The sequence below is a fragment of the Copadichromis virginalis genome, linkage group LG22 (genome assembly GCF_057382275.1).
Source record: "Copadichromis virginalis isolate Kocher_CV1m ecotype Utaka linkage group LG22, C_Virginalis_male_GT1.1, whole genome shotgun sequence".
Classification (NCBI taxonomy): Eukaryota; Metazoa; Chordata; class Actinopteri; order Cichliformes; family Cichlidae; genus Copadichromis; species Copadichromis virginalis.
The window spans coordinates 27,947,273-27,965,082 of NC_140638.1; the positions used below are offsets into that span (position 1 = coordinate 27,947,273).

The window sequence follows — 17,810 nt, forward strand, 5'->3', positions numbered from 1 at the left end:
ATACATCTTCAAGGAACCTTAAAGAAGTACAGACGCTTGTACTTGCAACTTGTAGGGGATTCTCAGTGATATAACACCCACTCTGATATGACATAATAGTGGAAATAGTGGAAATGACACGGTAGTAGGATTGTTCAAATTTGAGTATATAAATCAGCTTTTGGCTGTAGACTATTTCGCTGACATTTTAGTCCCTCAAACCATGTAATACAACAAGCCTCATTCACTCGTTCATACAAGCAGCTCATCTATACTTAAGTGCTTTTTATCTAGCATTCACACACACATTCCTACTCCGATGGATGCGGTCAGAGAACAACTTGGGGTTAGTTGACCCAAGGATATTTGGCATGCAGACTAGAGCAACCAGGGATTGAAACACCTGGTCAGAACAACCTTCTGATTAAGAGATGCCCTGCTGTAGCTCCTGAGGTATAGCCACTGCCAAGCTGTGTCAGATCCATGCTAGTATGCACTAGCTTGGCTGGATTGTAAGAAATCAAAAAACAAAATGTCACGAAGAAGGGAAAAGCGCCTGCATGGAAGGCTCTGTTTTAGTATTATTGCTTTGGTCTGGACTGCACAGTATGCATGCTCTCAGCAGGCAACAAGCAAAAGACACATTGACATTCAACATAAATTTTACACCAGACACTGACAGGTTGTTATGCAGAAGTATTTTTCTGATAGGCACTAATACAAGTGGTCCTGAGGTTCAGTCACAGTCAGCTTTCAGCATATAAAGGTGACAGGCGGAAAATCTTGTTCCTGTAGTTTAATCACATTTTTGTTTGTTTGCTTGTTTTGGGTTAAAACCACGGGCATCATGCTAAGTGGCTGTCACAGCTATCCAATCATTTCCTCTTCAACAGTAATGAAACACAGAATGAAAAAAGAAGTCTCAGAGCAGTGGGCTGCAGCGGGGGTCCCTGACCTTCACTTCTAAGCAAACGATGATGCACACTGAGAGTGTCTTAGTAATGCTATCCATCCTGTTTCCTGGGCTCTGAAGGTAATTTCTGCTTGTTCACCTTGTCAGCACACCAGTGATCCCAACAAGTGATCCCTTAGCTTACCTAGATCCCTTAATCAAATACTGACAGCTCAGAATTATATAAATCCCAACAAACCAGGAAGGATGTAGAAACACAGAGTCAGACACTGATAAAAATTAAATATCTTTTTTTTTGGATCATGAAGAATCCATTGCACACAGCCTTATACTTTTAACCATTAAAGAAAGACATGTTATGAAATAATTATCATGATTTCTTGGGCTTCTAATTTCTTTTTTTCACTTTTTTAAGATCTTTATACCATTTTTGCCTGCATATATCATTTTTTTTCTCATGCTTAGAAATGTATGATGATGACATCCCTACAAGCATGTACCTGTACAGGTGCCTATACTATGACTCAGTTTCAACATACCCTGGATATATTTACTTAATCTGCCTTCATTTATCTTAATATCAGCAATCAGGCTAAGTGGCATATGAAGGTTGTAATTAAGTTGAAAAGTCAACCCAGGGATTCCCAATCTGGGTACAAGCGTATTCATATGAAATTGGTGGGACTGGCAGCATCTGAACAGTCACAAGCATGGGTAGGTCCGCTTGCAGCAGAGCGAGCGATTTCACGAAGGCACGGTGTGTTGCTATTTGATTTCTTTTAGCCTATTTCACAGGTGCTGTTCAAGTAATTTTTTATTCAACAGCTTTGGCAATAATCAGGCCTTGGTGTGGGTAGTGAAATTGAGCTCAGCTTTAATAAAAGATGTGGTTAATCACATTTAATTCATGATTTAACAAGGTGGAAGGACAATTACTTTTTATTACTTCAGGGCCAAGTTGATTCGGATAGTTTTCTTTTTAAAAAAAATAAATAAAACCCTTAAAAACTTTGTGTTTACTTTGTATTTACTACTTGTTTCTGCACTGTATTGTGATGCATAGAACACTAAAATTGTACACTGTAAAAACTGTGATTGGGGTTAATTAGAATCTAATAGGAGAGTAATAGTAATTATTACTCAGTAAAAACGTGTATGAGTAGTTTTAATCAAATCTAAGCAAAATTCAACAATTTTGAGATGTTCAGTTATTTAAATTTACACAGTTTTGTTTGGGGTAAATTCAGCAATGGTTTGTTGAGTAGATTTAAAAAAAATGTTTGAGTACTAAAAAAATTTAAGAAATCTAATAGATTTAACTGATGAAAGCATTTTCATTTTAATCATTGTACACTTCCGCCCATAATCCTTTGTGCCACGTGCAGGACACACGCGCTTCATGAGTGGACGTCTCCATTTTGTCAGAGGTAAGACTTCTTAATTTGTTCAAATATAAGACACGGTTTAAACAATAACGTATATCGGTTTTGAGTAAAGGTTTTAAACAGTATGATACGTCGAAATTTTATTAATAATCATCACTGTAATGATAGTATCGTATTTTTACACAAATGGCAGTTAGTGGACTGCTAGCACAAGGTCACTTTCCAAGCCTTCACGACTGTGTTACTGAACAGCTTTAACTAACCACATGTTTTACCGTATTAAAAAATATCAACGGTATATTCCGATGAGTTTTAACGTCTTTCATCCACGTTTAAAAGTTCATGAAAAGGTTTTGCGGTCAGTTGTGAGTGATTTTGTCAGCCACAGTCAGTTTTTCGAACTCCAGTTTCCAATAATGGCGGCCGCTACTAAGTTTTAAAATTACTCTTAGTAATCTTTCTGGGTCACAAAATAAACTTTTAACATATTTTCAGGCGCGAAAGTAGCTGTGTAAACATCAAATATCTGCTCGGTTTATCAAGATATCGCATGTTTGCAAAAGTGCTTCGACGTTTTCGGAGCATCTGCTACCCACCAGCTCGATAGCAAGCCGGGAGCTCGAGGGTCACTGAAGCCGCTGAGAACGGCACAACTCCCGGCACATCATTTTCAGATCACCGCGGGGTTTCGCTACTCAGTTTAAACGTAATGTATAAGTCACTTAGACAACCTAAAAATGTTATTGTTTGGTTTTTTTCAGTGTTTTATTTGTTCGTGAGTAAATCGGTTTGGCTGAGATTAAAGTTATTAGATTAGATTAGATAAAATAAAACTTTATTAATCCCCCGGGTGGGTTCCTCCTTGGTTTTTACACAGCTGACTAAACGTCAAAAATGATAATGTTGCTTTCCTTTCAGGTAATGGAAGATCCCTCAACTTAAATTCACCTGATCAGCATGGGATTGAAGTTGCAGGCTATCATAGCCAAGGTATTTTCCACAGACATTTCAGCTTGGAATTTTATTTAAAGAATTTTTTTGTCAAATTTCATTTGCATGGTGCACAGCTCCACTAATTTGTTTGCATGTTTTTGTCAGTGCAAGAGGACGCCAGGACGTCACTGATATAATTAACAACACAATTATGGGTTTCATGTTTTAATTGTATTTTAAATACATGTCTATTCTTAGTAAAAAAAAACAAACAAAAAACAAACAAAAAAACACAAGTACAGGTATTGCTGGGTTTTTGTTTTGTCCCAAGAAGGAAAAACCCTTTCTGACGAACATAAACTAAATTAGATAAAAAAACTAAATGACTAAATTAATGTAATTTACTAAAACGACACATTTAAAGATTGAACCTGTCAAGCATGTTGACAATACCTTTGTGTTGACTGTCAGCACCCAGGCATGTGCATTAACATCAGCTAATTATCGCACATAATGCTCCATGTGATGATAATTTGATATTTAACAGTTTTTTTTAATACTGCCAATTCTCACAGTTTTGTCTTAATAAATGGTCACTTATCTGATGGTAATTTTTGGAATTCTTGCTCATTTTCAGTCACCAAGCAATCCTAGCAATAACATAACCAGAAATCTGGTTATTCAGTGCTTGATGGTGTACCTTGGGGAGTCCATTGATCAACTGATCAAAGAGTACAGTGTAAGTGTTGAAGTAGAAACATTATTCTGTTTTTGTTATTCATATGTGTTTGTCAAGTTTCAAATAATTTGAGGCATTATCATGTTTTATTTGTCATTCAGCTACAGGATGTGTCCAGGAAATATTTCATGTGTGCAACTACAGTCAGAAAACCCATGTGTTTGTTGTTTCAGGATGCTGATGAGGATGGTGTGTCACAAGATCTTTCTGAACAGAGGATGAAAATCTACAAAATCAAGGCTGTTGGATCTGAGGAGGATGACATTGGCATTGTGCTGGAGGGTGTGAGAGTTATGCCTGCTCTGGGCAATTTTCCAAGAGCATGCGCAATGCTGGTTGGATTGACATATGCAGTCGATCTTGCCTATCCCAAAGAGCTAAAATACACCTTGGAAGTATTCCAGAAACTTTTCCTTGAACTGGATTGTGCTAAGCTCTCACCAAAAGTGAACAGCCTCAAGAACAAGTTATTGGCTTAAACGAGGACTCTGAAAGAATGAAAGGGAAGTAAGCTCACTGAAAACCTTTGGTTTGTCTTTGTTAGATGCAGCTATCTTTTCAGTTTTTAAGTTAATTTCATCTTATTCATATCTTACCCAAATGACCTGCAATGTGTCAGGCTGTATTTGTGCTCTTCATTTTAATTTTGTTTTTTATTACCTACAAGTTTCTTAGGAATATTCTGTTTGAAAGGCAGCAAATTGGAGGAATCACTAGTGAAGCTTTTCTTTGTTTATAGTGTATGTTACTATAAAACATTGGTTTAAAACAACTTTAAAATTTAACAGAAGTGCAGTCCTGTAGCTGTAGAAATGTTACTTGCTCTTACATGTGTCTTAGATTTTCTCAGGTTAAACATCCAAATTGGGATAAAAGGTTGATTTACATTATTGATATTCCATGTACATGAGTGAAAAACCTTTGTTCTACAGTTATATTGAGTGATTCAATTTAACAAAAGATTGACAAACTAAAGTTTTTGTTTGTCAATCATAAATAAGTAACAGAGATAAAGGAAACGGTAAAGGATATTCAAATTTCAGGTTCATGTTGATATTACAGTCTAAAGATTAATTTCTTTTTTACAAAACTGGTTTACATTCATGCAGTTTATGTTGCTGTTGCTCTGTACACAAAGCTGTGTGATAAACTGTTTATGACACTAAAACAAATTTACAGCAGAGGAATGAATGTATTTAGGAGATCAGGAGATTGTTGATGAGAATTCAGTGTATACGAGCAGAAAAATGTTATATTATAAATTACTGTGTTTTATTTTCCACAATAAAACAAATTACTGTTTTGATGTTTTCTTTGTGAAATTGATTCATTTTACTCAGAAAATAAGTAAAATTCATTTCATTTTCTCTTATTATTCAGTCATTATTTTTAAGGTTTATTTGGAAAATTATTGAATCCAATTTGAGTTTTACTGAAAAAACAAGAAGATTTCATTTCTTTGTAATGGATATTTTAGGAAGTTTTTACTAAACCTTTGCCAGATAGTTAGTAAATTCAAAGTAATTTTTCTCAGAGACTTATTTCATATCAATTATTTTTTTTGGTAAAGTTGGGCAATTTCAACCTTCAGTTTGAGATTTTGACCCTAAATCCAACACATATTTACAGTTTAATTCTATTAATATCTACTTTTGTTTTCTATTTGAATTTAATTAACATTTTCTCTACATTTTACATAAATCTTTTGAAATTAAAATCTACTTAATTATTTCAAGTGTCACTTTGTTGCCATAACTTTTTTAAGTAACCTCTAGTCACAGTTTTTACAGTGTAGTTGTGGCCAGCTAACAGAAAAATAAGAAAAAAAGAAAATTAAGGAGTACAGTACTATTTTCTATATTCCTTACTGATGTACATCAGGGGATGACAAAGACTTACTAGCCAGTAAAAAACTGTGGAGCCTTGTACTATCTGTGTACTGATATCCTGGCAATCTTCCAGGGATGTTGACACTACAGGGAGTGCAGAATTATTAGGCAAATGAGTAGTTTGTCCACATCATCCTCTTCATGTATGTTGTCTTACTCCAAGCTATATAGGCTCGAAAGCCTACTACCAATTAAGCATATTAGGTGATGTGCATCGCTGTAATGAGAAGGGGTGTGGTCTAATGACATCAACACCCTATATCAGGTGTGCATAATTATTAGGCAACGTCCTTTCCTTTGGCAAAATGGGTCAAAAGAAGGACTTGACAGGCTCAGAAAAGTCAAAAATAGTGAGATATCTTGCAGAGGGATGCAGCAGTCTCAAAACTGCAAAGCTTCTGAAGCGTGATCATCGAACAATCAAGCGTTTCATTCAAAATAGTCAACAGGGTCGCAAGAAGCGTGTGGAAAAACCAAGGCGCAAAATAACTGCCCATGAACTGAGAAAAGTCAAGCGTGCAGCTGCCAAGATGCCACTTGCCACCAGTTTGGCCATATTTCAGAGCTGCAACATCACTGGAGTGCCCAAAAGCACAAGGTGTGCAATACTCAGAGACATGGCCAAGGTAAGAAAGGCTGAAAGACGACCACCACTGAACAAGACACACAAGCTGAAACGTCAAGACTGGGCCAAGAAATATCTCAAGACTGGTTTTTCTAAGGTTTTATGGACTGATGAAATGAGAGTGAGTCTTGATGGGCCAGATGGATGGGCCCGTGGCTGGATTGGTAAAGGGCAGAGAGCTCCAGTCCGACTCAGACGCCAGCAAGGTGGAGGTGGAGTACTGGTTTGGGCTGGTATCATCAAAGATGAGCTTGTGGGGCCTTTTCAGGTTGAGGATGGAGTCAAGCTCAACTCCCAGTCCTACTGCTAGTTTGTGGAAGACACCTTCTTCAAGCAGTGGTACAGGAAGAAGTCTGCATCCTTCAAGAAAAACATGATTTTCATGCAGGACAATGCTCCATCACACGCGTCCAAGTACTCCACAGCGTGGCTGGCAAGAAAGGGTATAAAAGAAGAAAAACTAATGACATGGCCACCTTGTTCACCTGATCTGAACCCCATTGAGAACCTGTGGTCCATCATCAAATGTGAGATTTACAAGGAGGGAAAACAGTACACCTCTCTGAACAGTGTCTGGGAGGCTGTGGTTGCTGCTGCACGCAATGTTGATGGTGAACAGATCAAAACACTGACAGAATCCATGGATGGCAGGCTTTTGAGAGTCCTTGCAAAGAAAGGTGGCTATATTGGTCGCTGATTTGTTTTTGTTTTGTTTTTGAATGTCAGAAATGTATATTTGTGAATGTGGAGATGTTATATTGGTTTCACTGGTAAAAATAAATAATTGTAATGGGTATATATTTGTTTTTTGTTAAGTTGCCTAATAATTATGCACAGTAATAGTCACCTGCACACACAGATATCCCCCTAAAATAGCTAAAACTAAAAACAAACTAAAAACTACTTCCAAAAACATTCAGCTTTGATATTAATGAGTTTTTTGGGTTCATTGAGAACATGGTTGTTGTTCAATAATACAATTATTCCTCAAAAATACAACTTGCCTAATAATTCTGCACTCCCTGTATTTTGTGGAGGACTGGTTGTTTAGTACATCCCATACCTCTTTAATTTGGAACAGAACCTGCTCCAGTGCTGGTTAGGCCTGCAGCATAAGTCACAATGGCAGTGCACCTTGGTACGATGTGAACCACCTTCACATCGTACCAAGGTACAACCTAAATCATATGAATGATGTCAACTGAAAGCACAACAGAACTAAGAAATTATAGTACCATAATTTCTTAGTTAATTTGCTTAAATTAAACTAAGAAATTATGCTTAAACTAAATGCTTAATTTAAGCATTTAATTAAATTAAATGCTAAAATTAAATTAAGCATTTAATTTAATTACAAGAAATGCTTGTAATTAAATTACAAGAAATGCTTAGAAAATTCTTAAAGGAAAACATAAGATTGTTTATTACCATTTGCGTTATAGCACACTGTTGTCACTGTTTGTGTTCTACCACAGGGTAAAAGTAAATATTCTGCATACACCTACTTTTTTATTTAGTATTGAGGATGCCCACTTCTTGAGCCCCTCTGGTTTGCATTGTTCAGCAGTGCAGTAGTGCACTCAGGAAAAGCTTTTTTGTTTTAGGCCAACTAGTGGGCTGCCTAAGGAGTCACCAGCTCAAGGGTTACCACAGAGATGGAATAAATATTAAGCAATTAATTTTATCTGCTCTTCAAAGTCTGCTGCTTGTGCTTGCTGCACCCTGCACACTGTTATAAAAACTTTCATTTCCAGTGCGCTCCATTGCCAGATGGAAGCAGTGCACAACCGGTATGTGGGCTACTCTTGCCAGTCCATCAGCCAGTCGCAGAGAAGAGCAAAGTCAAAGCACCCAAAGAGCTGAAGTATTTTCTTTGAGGTGTTTTTTACACTTCTCCCATTCCTGGTGCTCTCAGCCTTTATTCTGACCCACTTGTCAACCAGTCAACATTAACACTGACGCTTGTCATTTGGTTCTGCTGACCCACAGTCAGGATATTTAATAAAGACTGCGTGGGAGCCCATATGGGCAGTGTTGGGGAGTAACGGAATACATGTACCACCGTTACGTATTTAAAATACAAAATATGAGTAACTGTATTCCGTTACAGTTACCGTTTAAAAAGGTGGTATTTAGAATACAGTTACTTTGTTGAAATAAATGGATTACACGGCGGTACTTCCCTGTTTCATATTGTGGCGGGTCAGGACTGTTTGGGTTTTGTTTGACAGCTATGTTCTGTTGTTCCAGGCGGCAGCGTTACGGTTGCCATGGTTACAGGGTGATGCTCTCTCTCTGCGTGTTTCCTGGGTGAGAGAGCGCCTTTTTGTTGTTGTTGTGCTAAGCTAATAGGCAGAATGCTACAGGTATAGCTCTAAAGAATGTAGCATCATAGGCAGTGTAGTCCGTGTTGCACGGAGAATGGACTGCCATACACGTTATGTGTCTGTGAGCGAGGGAGGGGAGAAAAAGGAAAAGTACGAGTTGTCATCGAGCAAAAACGGGAGCTGGAAGCATGTAAATATAATAATAACCACTGCAGCCAAAAAGAGTGCCTGACGAGCCCAGTTGTAAGTAAGCTATTAAGACTCGACTGTACACTGTGTTCGTGTTTTCCTCCGAAACAATAAGTTCCGTTGGAGCAGTCTTTCAACGCCTCTCTCTGTCTCTCACAAGTAAAGTTGACCCACACAACAAAGTAAAGCTATTTTTCAGCTACAAGCCCGACACGGAACCCGCCGTATTAGTCAGAGGTCCCTTTACTACGGGTTCGGAGCCGCGAACCTTCAGTAACAGTAATAAATCACACAGCAATAGTACATTCACGTAGTTGTAAACAGCATGATAATATATTAAGTAATCCAAAGTATTCAGAATATGTTACTCTCATTGAGTAACGTAATGGAATACGTTACAGAATACATTTTGGGGCATGTATTCTGTAATCTGTAATGGAATACATTTTAAAACTAACCTTCCCAACACTGCATATGGGGCAGGTGAAAACCCCCTCTGTCCACAACACAAATCATGTACATGGAGACACATCTGTGTGATGATAAATTAAGAATTTGAGAATCATATATGAGTAAGCAGACTAATGAAAATATTAGAAGATTAGGATAACGTTACCCACGCTGCTATAAAATAATGATGCAGATAATACTGAAAGCCTGGGAGGATGAACAAGAATTGCGAAAAAGGAAAGATCATATTACTGATGTTCTGAGGAGCACATCCTGGAGCCTGGGGCTCGCTCGGGCCACTTCGGAGGTGGGGTGCCCCCGGCCTCTCGGCCTGGGGCTCGGTCACTCAGGCACGGCTGGCTGCCGGCGGAGCTCACGGACGCGTCACTGCAACTCCCCCTGGCTTCTGCTCCGCGGCTGCTGAGTGAGCCCTCATCTGGGACTCTCCTCAGCTCTTTCTGGGACAGTGGCGCGGCTGCCCCTCTGTTGGTCTTCCTTGGTCTCTTGTGTTCTGGGGGCCTCTGGATGTCTGGAGTTTTGATCTCCTCCATACCTGCTTCATGCCCTGGAGGACGGGGCTGTGCCCCCCACCCTCTAGCAGATCATTACATGAAGGAACCTTTTAAAAAAACAAGCGCGTCCATGCTCACAGGTGTACACACGGGTGATCACACCCACAAACTACACCCTTTTTGGCTCCTACCTCAAAGCACACTGTGTTCTGTTGATCTTATGTGCTGCACAATAATGTTTAATATTTAGTATTTACTGTCATATTCCCATATATCATTGTGATGTTGTTTATTCTATTACTCTTGTTCTCTTCTGCTTGTTTTCTTTTTTCTTTCTCAGCAGGTGATCCAGGTGATTGATATATGCATTTTTTCTTCTCTTTTTTTTTCTGCCCGTTCTGTTGGTTTTTGTCTTTTGCCCTTCTCCCCCGTCCCTCTTCTCAGCTGTTTCTTTCCCTCTTTCTTTCTCCCCTTCTTTCCCCCAGTCAAGTCTGTCCCGTATTCAGCAAGTGAAAATAAAATAAACAATAAAAGGTGAATCAAATGGACCATTATGGCAAGGCTGGGATGGTCAATTTGGTAAAGTAAATCAGTTGGGCATCTTTCTTTGCCTTTAGACAATAATTCTGATGGCAAAAGAGCCAAACGGGACAGGCAAAAAAAAAATAAAAAAATTTGTCATTCCAGGAAATGATGTTTGCTGTCTACTGAGTTCTACTCACTTTCCTGTGAGATTATTTAAAAAAAACACTAAAGGTTTATTTTAAATTTACCTACAGCGGAGTCTGTGAGATTTCTGAAAGCAAGTAAATTGCAACCCACAGATGTGGTTTTCATTATATCGGAGCGACAAGACCTATCAGAACCAAACCTTAACTCTCTGTCTGCACTTTTCTTCACCTCAGACAGGTGAGGCTTTACATACTGTGAGAGTTTTATAGTGAAAGGATCTGATACTCAGTAGCTGTCCAAAAGTTGAGATTTGAGCTCCATCACAGCTCAGACCTCAAACTTGGGACTAGTGCTGTCAGCGTTAATCTCGTTAAAATGACGAAACGCCATAAGCGCATTAACGCGGCAAATCTTTGTTAGCAAGGTAGCGTGCATGGGGCTGGATGGCGCTAACGTGTTAAAGAGCTAACCGCGCTAACGAGCTAACCGCGCTAACACGTTGACCCCGTGCAGGCCCGCGCACGCCAACTCGCTAACGGAGATTTGTGTTAATGCAGTTATGTCATTTTAACGAGATTAACACTGGTAGCACTACTTGGGACATTTTTATTTTATTGTTATTAAAGCTTTAATTATTCATCTATATATTATTGTATCGTCATTTTGTCCAAGTACAAAAACATGAAATATGGCACCCAGTTGTATAGTAACAATCAAACCATATGTGCCGCAAGTTGCTGAGAAGATTATTATTAAAACACCAAGGGTTAAACATTATTTTATGAACAACACAAACTCTGGATTTGGGCTCATAATTATTAAAGAAGTAATAAAATGATTATGCTTGTATGTTCCTCATTAGGCACCCGTTCATGTCAGAGTGAATGAATAGTGGCATTGTAAAGCGCTTTGGGTGCCTTGAAAAGTGCTATATAAATCCAATCCATTATTATTATTATTCAATCTTATGGCCCAAAATAACTGCTCGTGTATTTATGCTTGGATAGATACAAATAATGAGTAATTGGTAATCCATTTATCTAACATACTAGTTAAGTTTATTATGATGCAAGAAAATATGGTCTATTACAGCTAAACATCTCTGCTTCTGTCTCATCTTTAAGGTTTTTAAAATTTTGTCCTTAAAGATAAATCTTGGAATTAAAAGCTTACTTTTTTTTTTTTACATAATTTCTATATGTAAAAGGGAAAAGGGACCATGTGTTTAAGGCAGCCATTACAAGACTGGTACACTGTTCTTTCAATGATCCTGGGTTTTACCTCAGGATTTTCTCTTTGGGACCTTTCATTTCTGTCTGCTGTGTTTCACATTTTAAGTTTGATCTAATACTATGCTTTGCCTTGGTTGCGCTCTCTTTCATATTTAGTATTTCAAGTTTTATCTGGCAGTGATAATGTGTGCTTTGTTCGCTGTTCTTACTATCATGATTACCTGGTTTATTTTCTTGACTTTCGTTGGCTTGTATTAGTTCCCTTATTTCAGTTATCAGCCCTTCCCTGTGTTCCCTGTTCCTTGTCAAGTCGTCATTGTCCCTGTTTGCGATTCCATAGTTTGGCATAGTTTGGTACTTCCTTTTTTATTTTATCTTCATCCTGTGTTTGCTTCTTGTGTCTAGTCTCCCTTGATTGTTGTCAGCTGTTTTCCCACCTGCTGCCCATCCTCTCGTTATCCTATGCATGTGTATATTGTTTCTGTCTCCCACTGTGCTTTGTTGAGTCATACTGTTTGGTCCTGCTGTGTATTCTCTTTTGGTTTGCTTTCAGTTTCCCTCTGTCATCTGGATTTGCTGGCTCACCTGAATAAGGGCTCATTTTCATTTATTCCAATCTGTTTTTCTAGTCTGCATTTTGGCTCCAAACTCCACACACATCATGACAATTATTAGCACAGGCTGGTGCGGCAATGCTGTGCTGATCCTCAGCTACTACCAATGGACCTAAAGTGTGCAAAGAAAATCTCCTCCACACTACTACATGACCATCAGCAGTTTGAAGTGCTTCTTGATACACTGAGCTACAGAAACTTAAGATTTGCATTTAGATAATTCCTTATCTTTCATCTCAGTGCAGCTTAAAGTTACAATACATTTTGTGACTACATCAGTCCTTTCAGTTTTGACACAAAAGTCAGCTTCGACTCTCCCCTGAAGGGTACACATGGACACAAACACAAGCGCACACTGACATCAATCCCTGCTGTGTGAGATGCAAGACAAGCCATGGGATGCAGTCGCCATGTTGACTCAGCCCAGGAAATGAACAGACTGACTGCCATCTCTCAGACACACACAGTCATGTTCCTACTGGCAACGAGCTACAATATTTCCAAGCAAATTTCAAACCCCAGTAATTAACTTTAAATTTTGTCATTCCACAATATTCCCATTACAGAACATCCAAAACATAAATTGTAAATGTTTTCAAAACCTACTGTCTCAGTAGAGATTGAACAATAATCCACAAGAAGAAGCTCAGTAAGAGTCTATTTTCACACAAACTGAGCCCAGCTTCCATTACCTGCATATCGATCTGATTTCAAATTTAGCCCACTTGACAGTATATTGCATGAGCACTGAACTGGTTCTTATCTAAACAGTGCAGCAGCAAGAAGGTGGAAAACCTGTGGAAGATAAAAGGATCCTGCCCTGTGTAACTGAATGGACTATCGCTTGAAGCGTGTGTTTGCGTCTGCGTCATGCTCTCCATCAGAAAACAGACTGTCAGGTCACGTCAGACCGGTGTGACATCCACAATGACGCTAGCATCCAGGGAGACTCTGCTATAAATGTGGAGCATGTTTGCGTGTGTGTGTTTCTATCGAAGGACCTAAGTGGAGGCACAAATTCAAAATTCATTATATTAAAAAAAAAATAGATGGATGCTTTCAAATGGGCTTTTGGTTTATTATTATCAAAGCTGACACGTGGCAGTAAATAAACTAGTTCTAGTTATTGATTTATTCAGCCATGCATGCAGGTCACCCCTCGGCAAAACACCCCCAGTACTGTTTGCCATTAAGTTGTATTACCAGTAGGGGGAGATAATGTAATTAAAGCCAACACTTGGCTAGTGACCAAGGAAGGTATAAAGTACATTGCAGACTCCTTCTATGCCAGAAACAATGAAGCTTCTTGGCTAATATGTATTTACATGTAAATGTGTTCGGAATGTCTCTTTAACCATATTCATGTTGTCTTGTAATAAAATATCGCCCTCTGCTGGTACTGCAACTTAAACCAGCATGTCCAATAAACACTGCTGTGATATTTGGTTGTTCCATCAGAGTTCATCACTATTAAATAAATAAATATCAATTAAGCTCTTTTTCATTTATCTGAGATGGCAAAAAGAAAATCATTATACAGTATTATAAATTAAAAGTGGAATTCTGAATTTATAGCTAGTATTATTAGTATTTTGAGGCGAAAACTTAGAATTTTTGAGAAAAGACAATAAAATGACATTAACATTAACATGACATTAAAAACCTTTCATATAGTCGAACTGCCCTGCAACAAATTGTCCAGGAAGTATCCCACCTCTCACTCTGTGGTAGCTGGGATAGGCTCCAGCCCCCTGCAACCCTCAATTGGATAATCGGAAGAGGATGGATGGATGTTATCAAATTAGAGTTCCTCAAATGTTTACTTCAATTCTGCATTGTCCTGATTCCTGGGTCCACACCTTTGCAATTTTGGATATAAAAATACACAGTTTTCAGCTATATAAATGCACTGGCCCTACATTCGGAAAATACAGCAAAATATATACAACACAAAATCTACTCCAATACACCTTCGATAATAATAAAACAGTACTGTCGGTTATAACAGTTTTTACTCTCTAAATCGCTCCATTACTGTTGTTCTATAAAACAGATGGGATTCAAGCCTAACATTATGGAGAAATCCTACTTTTTCTAAATTTCTGAATTTTTTAGGAAAATTCTCCTGTGGCTTAACATCCGGTTATTATTTGTAGTACAGGTGGCATTAAGGCAGTGTGTGCAGTTATTCTTAACACAGTCAGCAGTCTTAAATCAATCAGGATGTTAGCCTCTTACGAACAGAATTCCTGAAAGAAAAATTAAAGGACATAACTGCCATATTATTAATGCTGTATTTTTTTAATTAAAATGTTGGTTGAATTGCAGCCAATTTATGTCAAATGGAAATTATACAAAATGTATTTGTTCCATAAAACAATGAGGAAAAGCACGCATTGATTGTCTATCAAGTAGAAGTGCACAAAGATGATATTTTGACCAGGGACGATCAGGCTGCAATCTGCCCTCCAGTGGATGGACTTACACAAGGTCCCTTTACTGTTTTCTTCAAGATTGTTTAACCGTATTTTGTGGATCTTTTTGGGGGGGTTTTTTTTTGAAAATGTAAGAAGAGTGAGATAAATTTAGAAGTCGTGGGTTCTTTACCCGAACATCGTGTTGATAAAAACAGTGCTTTAAAATGCAGCTTTAAAAAAGAAAAAAGGAAAATGTAATCTGTCAAATATTATAGTTCTGGAGACTCCCCTGCTTTTTTGCTATTCATGCCTCCAGTTTTTGCAAACACGAAGGCACTACAAAACAAATTCACCTAAAGCATTTTGTTATTTCGTGTATTAATGAGCTCATAAATCCATAGTACAGCTATTACAGAATGCCAAACTTTTCATTTGAAGGCAACTCTAAGATTTTGTTAATAAGATCATTACTTTCAGAGCTTACAGATGTTCCACAGGAGATGATACATTCTCACTGGGTTACTGTGCTCGAGCTTCCCGTCTCATGGAGGTGTGGGTGCTGTCTGAAATATGTGACGTCATTGTAAAGTAAATCGCTTCACAGTGTGACTCAAATTAATTTTACCTGCTTCTTCAATTTTCCAGCCAAGAGTCGTGATTAATACTATTGGGGATAAAGAGAATATCTGAGATTAGGGGGTATAAATGAGGATAAGAAGCAAGCAATATAAGCTCTTTTTTCTTGTCTATTTATTTGTTTATATTTTTTCCTCATCATGCAGGTTAGGGCTGGGAGGCTTTTCAGGGAAATAAGTGCGTACAGGGTTTATTTCTTTTTTTTTTTAGAGTCAGACCTTGGACTGACAATAATGCTGTCAACACCCACTAATGGAATGATAATAATAATAATAATAATAATAATAATAATAATAATAATAATAATTATTATTATTATTATTATTATTATTCATTCGAATGAATGTGAGTGCGAATGGTTCTCTGTCCCTGTGTGTTGGCCCTGCGACAGACTGGCGACCTGTCCAGGGTGTACCCCGCCTCTCACCCTATGACAGCTGGGATAGGCTCCAGCGCCCCCCGGGACCCTGAAAAGGATAAGCGGAAGCGAATGGATGGATGGATGGATTATTATTATTATTATTATTATTATTATTATTATTATTATTATTACAATAATAATCTTAAAACTAGGGCATATAACCTACAGTTATATAAAGAGACCAAATGCTGTCTCCGTCGGTCCTTCTAGCTGCAGGATTTCCATTTCTACTCTGCTCCATCACACTCAGTGAAGAGGAGCGTGCAGCTGAAGGTCCACAGATCAGTTTGAGCTCATGAAGACTATTTGAGTAGTCCTCTCTCCCTGAGGCAAGGCTGAGTCAGTCATAACAACCATCTTTAGTATGAAACTGGTGCATGTTGTTGCTTCATGCAGAAATAATAAAAGACCAATCTCATGGTTTATGCAGGGAATCTTAAATCACTTGTTTGGCATGCGCATATTTCACCTACAAATGCAGGTGCAGTGCAAGTACACACTTGTGGCTCAACACAGACACAGACACTAAAAAAGTGCAGGAAAGGAGCAATCGATGGGTAATTAGCAAGCAACTTTCCGGTATATACATCACGTGTATCCTACAAGGGTCTGATTGGGATTTTTTTGTTAATTCGTGTGCATTTCCTCAGAAAACATAAATTTTATTTGTATTTAGAAAAGCTCTTGAGATAACTGAAGAAAACTTAAAGCAACACATTTGAATTGAATTGAATTTGATTTGAAATCAGCGCGTATTTGGGGCCTGAAACCCCCAAATGAAGCTTTGCATTAGGCATAAAGTGGGTTTTGTTGCTCTCATCAACAGCCACAAACTCATTAAAGTAACTGTGCTAATAAAGCATGATAGTGTTTACCTGACCACTCCGTACATGACAAGGACGTTGCCGAGAAGTCCCACCACGCAAATAACGGAGTAGAGCGCCGTGATGGATATGGCTATGATTATACCCCCGGCGCTCCTCGCCGGATTCTGCTGCTCGGTGTAGTTCTGCAGCCTGTCGCTCATTAAGTCGCTCTCATCAGCCGGGAGGGTGACATTGAAGGGGATGACGGAGTAAAGGTCGGACAGGGAGAGCTGAGCTCCGGGGACCGTGTAAGGCTCCATGCTGCAGTGCTGCCCACTCTGTCCTCGGTGATGAAAACTTAACCGCGCAACAGTGAGAAGAAAGGCAAAGATTTAAACTGACACAGGAGGAAAAAGAACTAGTCAGACTGGAGGGAAGAAGTGGAAAAGGCGAGCAGGAGAGTTTCCAAAAAACGTGCAGATTAGAGCCTCTGAGTAAGAGTTTTCTATCCAAACGGACGAAGAGTAAGTGCCCCCCCGGAAGCGGGCAGCTGCATCTGTGCGCTCTAGCTGTGTGTACACCTCTTATACTCTCGGAGACCCCCACCTCACAGCCCGGCAGCTCTCTAATACCCGTGCGTCGACGTCAAACCTGCTCATTTATATGAAATCACACTGGAATAAACGGGAATGCAAGGTTTGGGGTTTCCTTCTTTTAAACAGAAATAAAACCTTAAAGTTGCGCAGAAAAGGAAACAGATTCAATCAAATTCCACTTATCTCGAGTAAACTGGGAACAGGGCACGTTAATGATACTGAAACTGCCTTTTAACCGCACTTTCAGTAAAGCCATTATAGAAGACATAAACACACGCTAAAGTTAGCAAGGTTGATGTGTCCACCTACAGGTATGGCGTTATTTTTGTGCCACTATTTTGAGCGCACGTAAAAAAAAAAATTTGAGCGCACGTAAAAAAACAAAAATAACGCCATAAAAGCCAGGGTGGGAACTGTCCTTGTCCTGATGTTTGCTGCTCTGCTGAGGCAGCGGGAGGAATAAATTATGCCTTCG

At 38.7% G+C, this 17,810-nt stretch overlaps 1 protein-coding gene and 1 long non-coding RNA gene across 3 annotated transcripts in view; one reads left to right on the forward strand and one right to left on the reverse strand.

Moving 5' to 3' along the window:
- oprd1a (opioid receptor, delta 1a) overlaps positions 1-17,329 on the reverse strand; it is a 45,405-nt gene extending 28,076 nt beyond the window's left edge. The window contains exon 1 of the mRNA XM_085446385.1: positions 16,809-17,329. Coding sequence (XP_085302511.1) covers positions 16,809-17,059 — 251 coding nt within the window. The 5' untranslated portion in view covers positions 17,060-17,329. The remainder of the gene's footprint in view (positions 1-16,808) is intronic.
- Positions 1,978-5,255, forward strand: LOC146683578 (uncharacterized). Of its 2 annotated transcripts, XR_014917581.1 has the most exons (4): positions 1,978-2,319; positions 3,196-3,267; positions 3,848-3,949; positions 4,123-5,255. It is a non-coding gene; the product is annotated as an uncharacterized LOC146683578 (long non-coding RNA). The 2 variants fall into 2 exon arrangements; XR_014917580.1 differs by having other exon boundaries at positions 1,978-3,267.
- Positions 17,330-17,810: the final 481 nt, after the last annotated feature.